This window comes from Arvicanthis niloticus, chromosome 6 (assembly GCF_011762505.2).
Source record: "Arvicanthis niloticus isolate mArvNil1 chromosome 6, mArvNil1.pat.X, whole genome shotgun sequence".
Classification (NCBI taxonomy): domain Eukaryota; kingdom Metazoa; phylum Chordata; class Mammalia; order Rodentia; family Muridae; genus Arvicanthis; species Arvicanthis niloticus.
This window is the reverse complement of record NC_047663.1, coordinates 37,065,801-37,080,818: the sequence shown is the minus strand read 5'-3', so window position 1 is coordinate 37,080,818 and position 15,018 is coordinate 37,065,801. Positions and strand designations below refer to the sequence as shown.

General features: G+C 40.5%; 1 protein-coding gene across 1 annotated transcript in view; it reads right to left on the bottom strand.

The window, feature by feature from the left end:
* Positions 1–224: 224 nt before the first annotated feature.
* Usp32 (ubiquitin specific peptidase 32) overlaps positions 225–15,018 on the bottom strand; it is a 148,257-nt gene continuing 133,463 nt past the window's right edge. The window contains exons 29-34 of the mRNA XM_034505184.2: positions 14,400–14,520; positions 8,188–8,379; positions 5,995–6,286; positions 3,893–4,311; positions 3,126–3,218; positions 225–2,344 (exon numbers count right to left, since the gene is read on the bottom strand). Of these exons, the coding sequence (XP_034361075.1) occupies positions 2,171–2,344; positions 3,126–3,218; positions 3,893–4,311; positions 5,995–6,286; positions 8,188–8,379; positions 14,400–14,520 (1,291 nt within the window). The 3' untranslated portion in view covers positions 225–2,170. The remainder of the gene's footprint in view (positions 2,345–3,125; positions 3,219–3,892; positions 4,312–5,994; positions 6,287–8,187; positions 8,380–14,399; positions 14,521–15,018) is intronic.

Genomic DNA, 15,018 nt, shown 5'->3' with positions numbered 1-15,018 from the left:
TCTTATCTCTTGATTAGTATGAAAACCATCTCTCTCATGTATTTTCAGTTTATACCAGCTCTATATACCCTGTGAATGTGAGTCATATTTAAGTAAAATTCACCTGGTCACTGCAGGTCCCTTCTTCTACCTCCACTGTTTCTACTCCATCTAAAGTGAAACACCCTCTTTGTAAACAGGATTGATATTATGCACATAGAAGAATTAAAACAGGATCACAGAGAGAAAGAAACAGATTTTTTGTGTTTACTTGTACAAGGAAAAATCACATTGGACATCTGCAGTATTTAATTTGTTTGGGTAATAGTTACAGATAAACAGGTACACGCCATATACAATGACCAATACTTTTTATACAGTTCATATTTCAGTACATCAACACTATCTTATTTACACTCTATGTACATTGTCTTCCTAAAGTCAGTGCATTGTCAACAAGTTTTATACAGAAATTTACAAGGTGAATGTAGTTAATAGTTAATTTAATAAATTTTCTGCTAGTTCTTGAATTAAAAAAATTAATTACAACCAATATAACAAACACAGATCAAACAACATTAGTAGATTGTGCTACCTACTCAACTAAAACATCTGTAAGGAAATTACTGAAAATCTACTTTTTCATGGGACTTGTCCAGGTAGGACTGGATGATTTCATACACTGAAAACCTTGAATCTGCGATGTGTGCATCACTCCTTTAGACTGCCCCTTCCTTTTAAGTGTTCTCCTCTTCTGGAAAGGGGTCACCCTAGGCAGTTGTTTAAGACCACTTTTCCCGCTGTGCTGAGAGCAGTGCTGAGGCAGGTCCTGGCCTCAGCTCTCGGAGCATGAGCACTAACTGCACTGGTAGTTACTACCCTGAGGAAGAGGAAGAGGATCTGACAACTAATGAGATTCAACTCCCAGGGTCTTAATGAATTTTAATGGACCAAAAATAAGGTGAAAATTTCCTTTAACTATATATTAAAACACAACACAGGGAAAAATGCTGCCAAAAATAAATAACATTTATACTTTTGTTCCAGTTTTGAATAGTTAGAAAAAAAGTGAGCAAAAAATGAATTTTTAATGACTAGTGCAAAAAAAAAAAGTTGGTAAGGAACAGACAGGCAAACAACTAGAGTTTGCTTTCAAAACCCAGCACTTTCTTAAACAATTCTTAGGAACTATCAATTTTGGATGTATTTTTGTTTTTAAATTTTACACTCTAATGGAGTTAATTTATAGCCCTTAGAGCCATTAAAGTACAAGCACAATTGTTTGCATGTGTTCTCTCTTTTAAAGTGCAAAATGAGAAACAAAGGGAAAAAAATCCCACCACTAACAGGAAATACGTCTGGCTTTGCAGCCGCCCACCTTCCTAGAAACTCTTTGTGCAACATCTGCTTGGGGCCTATGGTGCAAACCCTGCGGCAGCTGCCACACCCAGCAGTGCGCCTCTGTAGGAGAGTGGTCTGAGCTGGACACCAAGGCTGCCTTTCCTTCCTCCTGGGTCTCAGAACTGAGTCTGGGTAGAAGGCACATAGTCTTCAGAGACTTCGGTTCAGACGGTCATATGCCTCTGCCACCAATCACTGTTTCATACCCAACAACAACAAAAAGCAAAAAAGACATAGAAAGATCGGGGAAATGGTTCAAAAAACTGAAAATGCTGTCCATACCTAAGAACTGTCTGCACTTCTGCATGGTCTTGCTTTCTCCATTTGTCAACACAACGGAATGAGACTTCAGGAAAAAGGAGGTAGCATATCATGTCGTCCCCAGACAACATTACAGTTTTTGTTGTTGTTGTTTTTTAAACTTTTGAGTCCAAGGAAATCCTTAGTATCCTGTTATGATTACTGGTAAACTATACTCACTACAAGTTTGTTTATTTGGACAAGCACAATTAATTCTTAATTGGTCCCAGGTGATTGGTGCCAAACCCTCTTGTTTACAGGCTAATGGTGGGATCTGCCTCCAAGTTCTCTACTAGACAGCTTGTAAGAGACTTCAAAACAAAATTATTACTATTCTTAAAGTTGACTGCTATTTTAATTAGGACTTTTATTTTGTGCTTCAGGTCACAGGATAAAATAACTACACTTAGCCTGCTTTTCAGGGACGATTCTGCCAAATGCCAGCTACAAGGAGTCACCTCCCTTCCCAGCTAGCAGCCCAAGTGTAGCTTTACTGTAGCACACAGTACTTCTTGTAGTCAGACTCAAAGTCTTCATCCATGCTACTCGTGTCCGCCATCTTCTTGCCATCTGTCTTTGGCAGAAACTGTGCACAGTCTATGCCCTGCTGCTCATAGAAAAGAATGTAGGCAGAGTCGGTGTCGATCTCATCAGGGTGAAGCTCCTAAAAGGACAAGAACGCCTTTAACAACAAGCCTGTGTGGGCTCTCAGTGCTGTCAGGAAGGCCAGCTCTCTCTAAGTTAGTTTAGACTGACTGCTAGAATCAATTGTCTCACACCTGCCCTGAAAACATATCTCATTACTTTCAACCTCTGGTTTTTTTTTTTTTTTTTTTTTGGAAAATATTTTAATCATAGGCAAAGGAATGTTCTAAACCTCATCAAACTATTACTTATTTTTTTGGTGAGTGAGAGAGGCTTTTGGGGACACTGTCTCCTGTAGCCCTGAGTGGCCTTGAACTCATGTAGGTAGAGGAGTATGACCGTGATTGAACTCCTGATCCTAGCTCCTCCACTTCCACCAAAGGGGTAGCCGCCATAGCCAACAAACCCCATCACAATCTAATGGTTCAAAAAAAAAAAAAAATCAGCAGAGTTCAAGTCTTTAGTAAGTGCTTTCTTAAATGTGCTGCCCTGGGCGTTATGGTCAGCACGGGGGCGGGGGCACACATCCCCAGAGGACAAGACATGACCAATTCAAACCCCAAAGATTCAGGTTCTCATTATACAGCACCTTCTTTTTGTTCACTATTCATATTTTCTGCTCATCCCTAGTTTTGCCATCACCTCTGCTTCCTTAGCACTGAACAGCATCTATGCAGAGACCTCCTTCATACAGACGCTCACTAGTTCCTGCCCAGTGGAACAGGTACTGTTTTAATTATGTTCCCCAAAGTTGTTGGCATTCTGTTTCTAACTTTCATTTAAAGATTGACAATACTTACCTTACAGCTGCTGTCATTGTAACAGTACCACTTGCAATTTGGGTTTTTGGCATAAGTGACGTAATGACCTCCACCCAGAATTCCTGAATGGCACTAAAGAAAGAAGAGAGTGGTGGTGTGTTAGTAATTAACAGTACTTCAGGCAGGGCATAGTGCTGAGATCTAAGCAAGATGACCACCTAGGTAGTAAGGAAAACAATGTTTACTATATAGCCTAGATTGGTCTAAACTTGAGATCCGTGAGTGGCAAGGTTAGAGGGATGTGTCACCAGGTTTGGCCCTGTAGTGGTTATCTAGAAAGAAAAACATTCCTTAGAAATACTTAATATAGGATTATTCGAACCTCTGAGTCAAATTATACTAACTACATGACCATCTTGGTTTTTTCTTTTCTTTCTTTTTTTTTTTTTTAAAGATATATTTATTTATTTTATGTGAGTACATCGCTGTTTTCAGACACAGAAGAGAGCATCAGATCCCATTACATATGGTTGTGAGTCACTATGTGGTTGCTAGGAATTGAAGTCAGGACCTCTGGAAGAACAGTCAGTGCTCTTAACCACTGAGCCATCTCTCCAGCCCATTTTTTGTTTTTCAAGACAGAGTTTCTCAGTGTATCCTTGGCTGTCCTGAAACACACTCTGAAAACCAGGCTGGCCTTGAATTTAGAGATCTGTTTCTGCCTCTCAAGTGCTGGGATTAAAAGCATGTGTCACCATGCCCAGCTTGAGAAATATTTGTTGAAATCTATGTAATACATCACTTACCGAAATTGCATATAGATTATAAATAGGTTTACTGTGTATATCTTCTCTTTGGTCATCAGTGCTGTCTTCTTCACTATGGTTCCCAAGCTGACCATTGCTATAGCCATTGCCACATGCCTCATAAAGAAATCCATTAGCCAGAGTGATCTCATGATCCTGAGGAGTGACCAGCTCAGGCTGGCTGCCTCCCAGCACATGTCCTCGGTTCAAGGTGTCAGCCAGTTCACAGATCTGCCCAGCCCCATTCTCTTTGCTGGCATCCAAATTCTCCTTACTATTGGACAATTTGTTTTTGCTGCCAATTTGAGGCAGCCGGAGCCTCCCTTTGTTCCTCCCCAAGGTTCGTGGACTGCTGTTAGGGCTGCTATTTTTGCTGGAGGGACAGCTGGCTCCACTTTTTCTTGATGAAGAAGGTGAACCTGTGAAAGAGAGAGGGAGAGCCTTGTAAGTCCAAATGCTACAAGTTAAGTTTGATGCCAAATGCTAACTCTGAAGCTAGCTTCCTTAATGTGTACATACAAAGATAGGAACGCTGGCTGCCTATTCTTACTCTTTATTACAGAGCTTGTGATGGTTCTTCTTGGCTGTAAATGTGACTACATCTGAAATTTACTAAAACTGAAGTGGACATCTATAAGGGTTGGTTTTTTTAATCACTTATATTAAAAAAAAAATTTTTTTTTAATCCCCAGAAGACAGGGTTTCTCTGTGTAGCCCTGGCTGTCCTGGAACTCATTCTGTAGATCAGTCTGGTCTAAAACTTGAGAGATCTGTCTGCCTCTGCCTCCAGGTGTACACCACCTTTAAAACTGATTTAATTTAGATCTTTTGAGGTTGGGCGATAAACCTTTAATCCAGATTTTCAGTTTTTGTTTTTTCTTTTTTGAGATGGGGTTTAGCTTGTATATATTTTAGCCTGTATATATAAATTTTAAGACTCTGAATAGTCCTGGCTATTCTGGAACATGCTCTGTAAACCAGGATAGCCTAGAACTCTGAGATCTACTCTCCCTCCAGAGTGGCAGAATTAAAGGTGTATGCCACCAGTGCCTCAAAATCTACATCTTTTGAGGTGGTAAAATGTACTTTTAATCTGGGCTACACCTTCTGTTGGCAACTTATAAAAAGAACATGGAAGAAGGAAGCCTTCATCCTTTGCCTGCTTGCTCTTGCTCATGATGGCAAGTCCATTCCTCCACTGGCATCAGTGCCCACTTCTTTGGGATTCTGGGGTGTTTACTGAAGACCAGCTGAGACATCTTGTCTTATGGACTGAACAACTACTGATTCTTGGACCTTTCACTGGTAGACAGCCATTGCTGGGGTAGCTGAACCACAGCCTGCAAGTCATTCTAATCCCTCTAGAGAACTCTAATAAGAACGGCTAATAAGATGGGCAGCAGCAAAAGGTTAGAATGCATTGTAGGAATTATAAAATCTCAGAATGGTGATTTAGAAAGGTTTAATTAAGAAAGGAAGACCCGCCGGGCAGTGGTGGTGCACGCCTTTAATCCCAGCACTTGGGAGGCAGAGGCAGGCGGATTTCTGAGTTCGAGGCCAGCCTGGTCTACAGAGTGAGTTCCAGGACAGCCAGGACTACACAGAGAAACCCTGTCTTGAAAAACAAAAAAAAAAAAAAAAAAGAAAAAAAAGAAAGAAAGAAAGAAAGAAAAACAAAAACAAACTGGCTGAGCATCAGCACTGCTGCCGTCTCTGGTCTGTGACTTACAGCACCACTACTCCTGGGATTTCAAATCCTCTTGCTATAACTTGGTATTTTCTCTATTTTATAAATAACAAACGAGAATCTAGGTTTAAAGAGGCTATTATCTTGTGCTCAAAGTAGAACGCTGAAATACAGATAGGCTTGATTCCAGATAGGTTTCATCACTCCATCAAACTACATGTCCAGAACAGAAGAAGGCAGCTGGAGGTATACAAGACCATCACACACACACACACACACACACACACACACACACACACACGAAGGAAAGAAAGAGAAAGAAAGAAAAAGAAAGAAAAGAATGAATGAGAGAGAGAGAGAGAGAGAGAGAGAGAGAGAAAGAGAGAGAGAGAAGGAAAGAAAGCCCTTCCCTTACCTTTTGGGCTACTACAGGTGACATTTGCACTGAGTGAAGATGGGCTCTTGCTCAGGAGCATATCCTCCTCCCCTGCTGAGTTCTGGACATCCATTTTCTTCACATCTCCTGCCGGGATCCTTAGCTCAGAGAAGTCATCCCCTTGGGGCGTGAGTGGTTTATGCTGGCAAAGAGTTGGGTCTCTTGGTACTAAAAAAGCGCTAGGGTCAAAACTTTCACGAGGAAATTTAACAATTTTCTGTGACTTTATCCACCGTCCATTTACAAACTGGAATCGTTTAAGGTGAATAATCTGAAGAAGAAAAGATAGGAACATTCAAGGGTTCTGAGAACATGTAACATTTGTGCATTGTTAACAATCTCAAATATGCCGGGCGGTGGTGGCACACGCCTTTAATCCCAGCACTTGGGAGGCAGAGGCAGGCGAATTTCTGAGTTTGAGACCAGCCCGGGCTACACAGAGAAGCCCTGTCTTGAAAAACAAAAACAGAACAAAACAAACAAACAAAAAAACAATCTCAAACATGTTTTAAATAAATGATTTTATTCCTTGAATTATGTTATCGTTCGTTATATGCATATATGCAATTGGCAAAGTCACCAAATCTGACATTCAAAAATCTATGCATGGCTGGGCAGTGGTGGCTCACTTTAATCCCAGCATTTGGGAGGCAGAGGCAGGTGGATTTTTGAGTTCAAGGCCAGCCTGGTCTACAGAGTGAGTTTCAGGACAGCCAGGGCTACACAGAGAAACCCTGTCTCGAAAAAACAAAACAAAACAAAATCTATGCATGTAACTGCATATTAATCACACTTTATATTTAAAAATTCTCACTTCCTCACCTACCAAGTTCCTAGACCTGCCCTTGCCTGTGTCTTCCTTTCAGTTTTCATTTCTGGAGCTAGTCAAATGAATGTCATCAATGTCTTATGTATTCGCTCTTGGGAAGCTATTATGTTCCCAGAATACTAGGAGTACTGGGGCTGGAGAAATGGCTCAGAGATTAAGAGCACTTACTGCTCTTGAGGAAGAACCAGGTTTGGTTCCCAGTGCCCTTGTAGTTAACAACTCTCTACAAACCCATTTTCAGAGTATCCGATGCCCTCTTCTGGCCTCAGGAGGCACTGCATGTGCATGATGTATGCGATGCAGGGACATGCAGGCAAAAAAAATCCAAACATATAAAATAAAAATAAATAGAAATTTTCCTAATACTGAAACAGGGTGTGGTAGTGCACACCTTTAATCCCAGCACTAGGGAGGCAGAAGCAGTGGGTCTCTTAGTTTGAGGCCAGCCTGATCTAGCAAGTTTCAGGCTAGCCAGGACTACATAGTAAGATTCTGTTTCTAGAGGAATTTTAATCCAGCAACATGACTGCTCTGGCAAAGGATCAAATCCAAAGACTTTCTAGGTCTCTGTAATCAAGCTGTAATGACATACCTTTAATCCACCTGTTTGGAGTACAGGCACGCCCTTAATAAAAAATAATGAAGTAAAGTGAGTTTGGTGAAGGAAGCACCCATATTTGAAAGTGATGTCTATTTGAGTGGCAGAAAATATGATGACTCAGAGAAAGATTTAATAAAATAGGATATGGTCAACTCTCAAAGAGAAGAGAGAGTAGCACAGAGAAGAGGAGTAGAAGGCAGCTTTCCCAGGACCATTCATTGTACAGAGACAGGCGTAAGAGAGATGTGAGTCAGAGGATGAGAAGGAGTCAGAACAGCTGAGTCAAACCAGCCAGCCAGAGGTCAGAAAGAAGTAGGAAGGATGAGCTTATTCAGTAGTGAGTCTCAGAGACTGAAAACATTCTAGGCCTAGATAAGATTATACAGAGGCCAGGAGCTTCCTGGACTAGGCCTAGGTTAGCAGACAAGCAAGCCTTGGAAAAGACAACTACTTCAGGCAAATAAAAGCTACTTTTACACCCCCTTCACCTCACTTTCTTTCTTTTTGGAATCAGGGCCTTACTTTGTCTAAGTTAGCTTGGAACTCACTATGTAGCCTAGGCTTGCCTTAAGTTTTTGGTGATCCTCCTGTCTCAGCCTCCCAAATTCTGTGATTATAGGCATGGGCACCATACCCAGGTAGGAAAAGCTATAGGAAATATCTTATCTCAAAAATAGCCCCAAAGTCCTGTTAATGGTTCCTCTCACTCACACTCTTCTCTAGACACAGGGCTTTAACATACCAGAATTGGAGGAAGCCTCCAGAGGTCCAGCTTCTTGGTTGCCAAACAGTGAGTTTTACACTTGGAGCAGTAGTACATCTCATTTTCCCCCAGTTCCTCCTCACTGGTGAAGGCACGGAGACAGCTGTCCAGGTTGATAGGCTCAGCTTGTGCTCGCCGACTCTGCTCCACGCTTTCATGCTCTTCTACAACCTGTAAGAGGAGGAAATCGGATGCACCAGAGTTGTGCTAAGGGCATTTAAAATGAACACCTAGATATACTACATCTTCTTAATCACAAACTCATACATGGTCTACATGTGGGGGTAAAGGACAACCCAAACTAGTCTTTGAGCAATGCAAGACACACACACACACACACACACACACACACACACACACACACACACACACATTCAGTAATATTCTGGATTAAATGACTCTATCTATCTATCTAGTTTGTTTGTTTGTTTGTTTTGAGACAGGGTTTCTCTGTATAGCTCTGGCTATCCTGGAACTCACTCTGTAGACCAGGCCTGCCTCTGCCTCCCAAGTGCTGGGATAAAGGCGTGTGCACCACTGCCTGGCTAAATGACTATTCATACAACTAGATTTTTTTTCTTTTGAGACAGAATCTCATTTAGTTCAGGCTGGTCCATAATTCACTATATAACTGAGGATAACTTTGAACTTCTGATCTTCCTGTTTGATTGTGTAGCAATTTCCCCAGAACTGAAACATTCTCCTTGTGGAACTAAAGAGATGGTTCAGCTATTAAGAGTACTGGCTGCTCTTTCTAAGGAACTGGGTTTAATTTCCAGCACCCACATGATGTATAACAACTAGCTGTAATTCTAGGTCCAAGGGGGTCTGATGCCCTTTTCTGGCCTCTGCAAGCATAGCCAAATATATATACATGCAGGCAAAAGACCCTCCTCACACATGTTCCCTCCAGGAGGTGGGCAGGAGGCTCATGAGATGTAGGCTGTTAAACAAACTTCACATAAAGCCAAAACCTGCAGGGGCTGGTGAGATGGCTCAGTGGTTAAGAGCACTGACTGCTCTTCCAGAGGTCATGAGTTCAAATCCCAGCAACCACATGGTGGCTCACAACCATCCATAATGAGATCTGATGCCCTCATATGGGTGTCTGAAGACAGCTACAGTGTACTTACACAAAATAAATAAATAAATTCTTAAAAAAAAAAAAAAAAAAGCCGAAACCTGCAAGATTCAAAGTGCCCCCATGTCCTGCACGCCAGCTGTATACAATGTACAAACTATTGCCTGAGAAGTTTCTGACCAACCAAAATGCTAAAAGATTTTTTGGACCTGCCCAGCCAGCTGTCTGTAGGTTGGGCAGCAAGTTCCAGAAGTCAGAAGAGGGCAGATCCTGTAGAGCCACCAAGTGGGTATTGGGAATCAAACCAGGGTCCTCTGGAAGAAAGTAATGCTCTTATCCACTTTCTAGCCCTGGTAGAGCTGTATAATTCAGTACCCGTTTCTCTCACCCATACCTGTTAGTAACCCTAATAAAAACTCAATGGTTCACCAAGTTGGACTTTGGTGTAACTGTTACTTTTGTCTGTAATGGGTTCTTTTTCTGGGGTGAGTAGGTGAGTGTGTATGCCATAACCCTGGGAAAACAGGTGTGTATCACCACACATGATCTTATGCTGTGGTGAAGTGTATACAGGGCTCTAGGAACCCTAAAGAAGCACTCTATCAAGTGAGCTACCTCTCCAGTCTCTGAGCATGGTTTCTCTTAAAATTTTTTCTGAATCCTTAAAATAAGAAAACAATAAAAAACAAAAAAACAAGAGTTAAAATATCTGTTTGCTTCACAATTTTGAAATTTAAGACAGTTTAAATGTGAACTAGCCTTCAAGAAAAGAGTAGTAAAAGCAAGCATATTTTAGGCAGAAAGAAATATTAGAATACTGCATATGTGACAGAGTTAAAGGAAATAATACTGATGCCAGATCTGGATGAAATAAATAAAAGATCCAGAAGGGGCCAGAGGGATGGCTCAGAGATTAAGATTATTGGCTGTTCTTCCAGAGGACCTGGGTTCAATTCCCAGCATCCACATGGCAGCTTACACCTGTCTGTAACTCCAGTTCAAGGGACTCTGACACCCTCACACAGACATACATGCAAACAAACCACCAATACACATAAAAAATGAAAAAAATCCTCAAAAAAGAAAGAAAAGACCCAGAAAACCTCATCATGAGAAAACAATATACTAGATATTAAACCCTAATATAAAACTTATTTGCATATCGGCATGTAACAGACTTATCATTATGTTTCATGACTCTGTTGTTTTGGAGGGGGTATAGGAGAGTAAAGTGGATTGAATCCCTAATGCATACTACCACTGAGTCACCTCAGTTTAATGGAAGTTCTTTTTTCTATGATGGCAATAAAAGGAATAGCAAACTTAAAAGAATGATGGATTTGTTGATATGACCTTTAATTTCTGGCCAAAACTTTTGGGTCCAGACTACCGGTATGATAAGCTTTGGAAGACGAAGGAGTAAAGTTTAAGAAGACAGTACAGACAGTACAGCCGGGCAGTGGTGGCACACGCCTTTAATCCCAGCACTTGGGAGGCAGAGGCAGGTGGATTTCTGAGTTTGAGGCCAGCCTGGTCTACAGAGTGAGTTCCAGGACAGCCAGGGCTATACAAAGAAACCCTGTCTCGGAAAACCAAAAAAAAAAAAAAAAAAAAAAAAAAAGAAAAGAAAAGACAGTGCAAAGGCTGGGAGTGTAAATCAGCAGCAGAGTATTTGCCTAGGGTGTTTTGGGGCTCTGGCTTCAATCTCTAGCATCATAAAGAAAAATCCTAAGTGCAAACAAAAAGAGAGGGAGCATAAAGGTGGGAGGGTGAAGTAGGTCAGAGGACTGAGAGAAGGATCAAGGATAGCAGCAGTCAAGGATTTCCTCCCCAACCTCATATTCTTGCCTACAGTCCAACAAGCAATCAAGAACCATTAGATGAAATGAGACTTGCTTGTCTCTATTATGAATGAGAAGGTAGGAAAGGGCATGCCATCAGTGATATAAAGGCTATCTAAGGCTTCATATATGAATACTAAATTTTTTCTTCCAAGGCAGAGCCTGGACTACAAAGCCTGCTTCTTCCTCTTAAAGTTCCACAGCTACTTACTGCCCCTCTTCCACAGGTGAACTGCTTATCTTCACCCAAGGCAATTTCCTATCTGTTAGCTTTACCAAAACTCTTGGGAACATTGGGCTGCTTGGATTATAAATTGGCCATTTCATTTATTGCAGGTTTTCAGGAGAGACTTTTTCCCTACAGACCAGATAGCTGAGTCACAGGCTGTCAAATATACCAATAAACTATCAAGGTTAGAGTTCATTGGGCAATGAAGGGTTTAACAATGTATCACCATCTGGTCTAAAGAATACCATTTAAGAGGAACTTCAGGGGGAAAGTATGTTTTTATACTTAAAAGGATAATTTGTTTGGGTCACTGGCTCTGAAAACAAAATCCATAGTAATAATGTACTAACAGTTTCTCAGGCTGTTTGTGTTTCTCTGTGACAGGGTCTTGCTATGCAGTTCAGGCTGGCACTGACCACACAAGGTAGCCAGGTGGCCTCAAACTCCTGATCTTCCTGTTTGAACTTCCTGAAAGCAGGTATTAAGAATGTGATACTGTGGCCAGCCAGCTCTCTTGGTTATCTTTTGAGCTGGTCACCTTAAGGAAAAGTGGATATGCTAAGGAAACATGGGTGGATGTACACACCTATAATCTTAGCACTCAACATCTATAAAATTACCAATGAATAAAATACTAAAAATGTTTTATAAAATTAGAAAACTGGTATCTTGTTATGTAGTAAAAAAATCAGTAATCATTTTCAGTGACTACATAATAATTTATATAAAGAATACATCATACTTTGTTTAACAATACTTCTAATATTGGAATAAACACATTTCTAATTATTTACTATTTAAAAAAAAATGCTACATATGAACAGAATACTATTCCCAAGGAAAATTCCTAGATGGGAAATCACTGAAATAAAAACTATAATGCAAGTGAGTAATAACCCCAATTGTGTACCACACTCTTACATGACCTGCTAAGCAGGGGCAGGAAACACATTTAGTAAGAGCCCAGATTAGTCATGCTTTCATTCCCCAATAAGACGAGATATCTCAATAGCTCCAGAGTTCCCACTGTGTTGTATCACTGAAAGTGGAAGTGAGAGTTAACAGGTTGTATGTGGGCTCTTCCTGTAAGTGATGCACTCCAGAGCCTCTCAGATTGCACAACAGACTTGTTAAAAAGGGGAAGAGGTACAGACGGGGAAATAATGTATCGATGATAGGGACCTTGTCAGGACAATGTCCTGTTATAATCTGTGATGACAGAGACTTATAAATCTATCCATTGCTGACCTTTTCTATCTTCAAAGACAGCACGGTTAAAGGTTCTGAAATGCCTTGTTATAGGGAGCCCAACCTAGAATATCTTTTCACATTTTCCTTAGTTTTTAGCCTAGTATCTTTCTTCCTCTGCCCCTGTTTTGAGACAAGATTTTATGTAACACTGGCTGGCCTTGAACTTGCTGTGTATTTAATCCAGGCTTTGAACTCCTGATCTTCCAGCTTCAATCTCTTGAGTGCTAGGATTATAGGGGTTTACTACCTGGCCCAGCTGAGCATAGTGACCTTTCCGTTTGTTTGGCAAGAGTCCATGGTATGCCAGTCAGTGGTGGTACATTCCTTTAATCCCAGCACTCAGGAGGCAGAAGCAGGTGAATTTCTGAGATCAAAGCTAGTCTGGTCTACAGGGAGAGTACCAGGACAGCCAGGGCCACACAGTGAAACTCTGTCTCTAAGTACATACATACAGCCAGGGCCACACAAAAAAAACCCTGCTTTGAAAAACAAAAACAAACAAACAACCCCCAAAACAACAACCAAAACAAACAAACAAAACCAAACCCCACAGTACATCCACTCTTGGTACAAAGAACTGGGTTTGTGGTGATAAGTTTGGGAATGTAAACAAGGAAGTAGGCTTGGAACTGGTAGTCCTCCCATTCTTAAACAGCATAAAAAGTCAGAAAAGTAAAGCTGGTGAGATGGCTCAGAAAATAAAGGGGCTTGCTGCCAATAATCGGGATCTGAGTTTGACCCCGAGACTCACATGGCAGGAGAAAGTTGTTCTCTCAAGATGTTCTCTGACATCTACATGTATATGCCCCACCAAGAAATAATAAATAAATGTAATAAAAATAAAGAGCCAGAAAAGTTAGTTACTATTAACTTACCTAAATCTTGTCTCAAAAGTTACTATTTAACTTACCTAAAGAAAATACTTTTTATAAATAAATTTCTGACAAGTTAAGACGCATATAATAAACTCAGTACAATGCATTAGAAACCCCTTTGATTTTTTTACATCTCCACTAAATTCTTTTTGGGTTTTCCTTTTCTTTTTAGATGCTGGGAATTTAATATAGAGGTTTGATCATGACCAGTGGAATTACAGATATGCATTACCTAAAATTCTAAAAAGATACTGATATTTAAAATTATTTATTTATGTGTTCTGTGTATTTCTCTACGTGAGTATCTGTGCAGAGGCCATAAGAGAGCACTGGATCCACTGAAGTTGGGGTTACAAAGGGGTTGTAAACCATCTGATGTGTGTGCTGAAACTGAATCCAGGTTCTCTATGAGTGCTGCAAATACTCTTAACTGCTGAGCCATCTTTCTGCCTCTGAAATGTCCTTTTAAAATCTTAATTTTTTAAAAAAAAGATTTGTTTACGTGAAATGGTTTGGTTGGCATGTGGGGCTGTATACTGTGTGCATGCAGTGCCCTTGGAAGCCAGAAGAATGTAGTGGACTTTCTGGAACAAGAGTTGCAAACTCCTGCTATTAGCTGGCATGTGGTACTGGAAACCAAACCCAGGTCTTCTCCAAGATTAGAAGTGTTCCTAACTGTTGAGCCATTTTGTTCCAAGTTTTGTTATTAATATTTCTGAAATTTAATATCCTAATACAACTGACTCTAGAAGTTGGGGGTGGGGAGCAGGGAGTCAAGCAAACATGTCAGTATATCAAGTACCACAGAGAATGTAATTAGCTATATTTATGACTTTAGTTTGTTATGATACAGTTAAACTGGGGAACACTTCCCATATAAAACCCAACACCTTATGGCCACCCCCAGCACTCACTCTTTCCTGTGATGTTTGATAGCGAAGGTGAAGGGCTGTAGGGTCCCAATCCACAGCAATACAGGCATTTCCAATGAAAGCTCTGTCTTCTCCACAATCGATTTTACAGCCTCTGCAAAATCTAAAAGGGGAAAGCAGTCACAGAGGAATAAATAATAAGGAATTAAAATGTTCTTAATTAGAAATACTCTCTTGGCTTCATATTTGTCAAATTCTAGCTTCAGAATCTGATAGATACAGTCACATAATTTAAGAATTTCAAGAATCATGTTTATAATGTTAAGTCTTTGTTTTGTTTTGTTTTGTTTTTAGAGACAGGGTTTCTCTGTATAGCCCTGGCTGTCCTGGAACTCACTCTGTAGACCAGGCTGGCCTGGAACTCAGAAATCCGCCTGCCTCTGCCTCCCAAGTGCTGGGATTAAAGGCGTGCACCACTACCGCCTGGCTAAGTCTTTGGTTTTATAAAGCACTTAACAGTTGTTAATATATAGAAAGATATGAGTTTCATGGCAAGTAAAATGATACAGAAACTAGCTGGTATTTGATATAAACTTAGTTGAAAGAAATGATAAATTCATTTCCATAATATTGTAAGATGAGTGATCTAACAATGCTTATC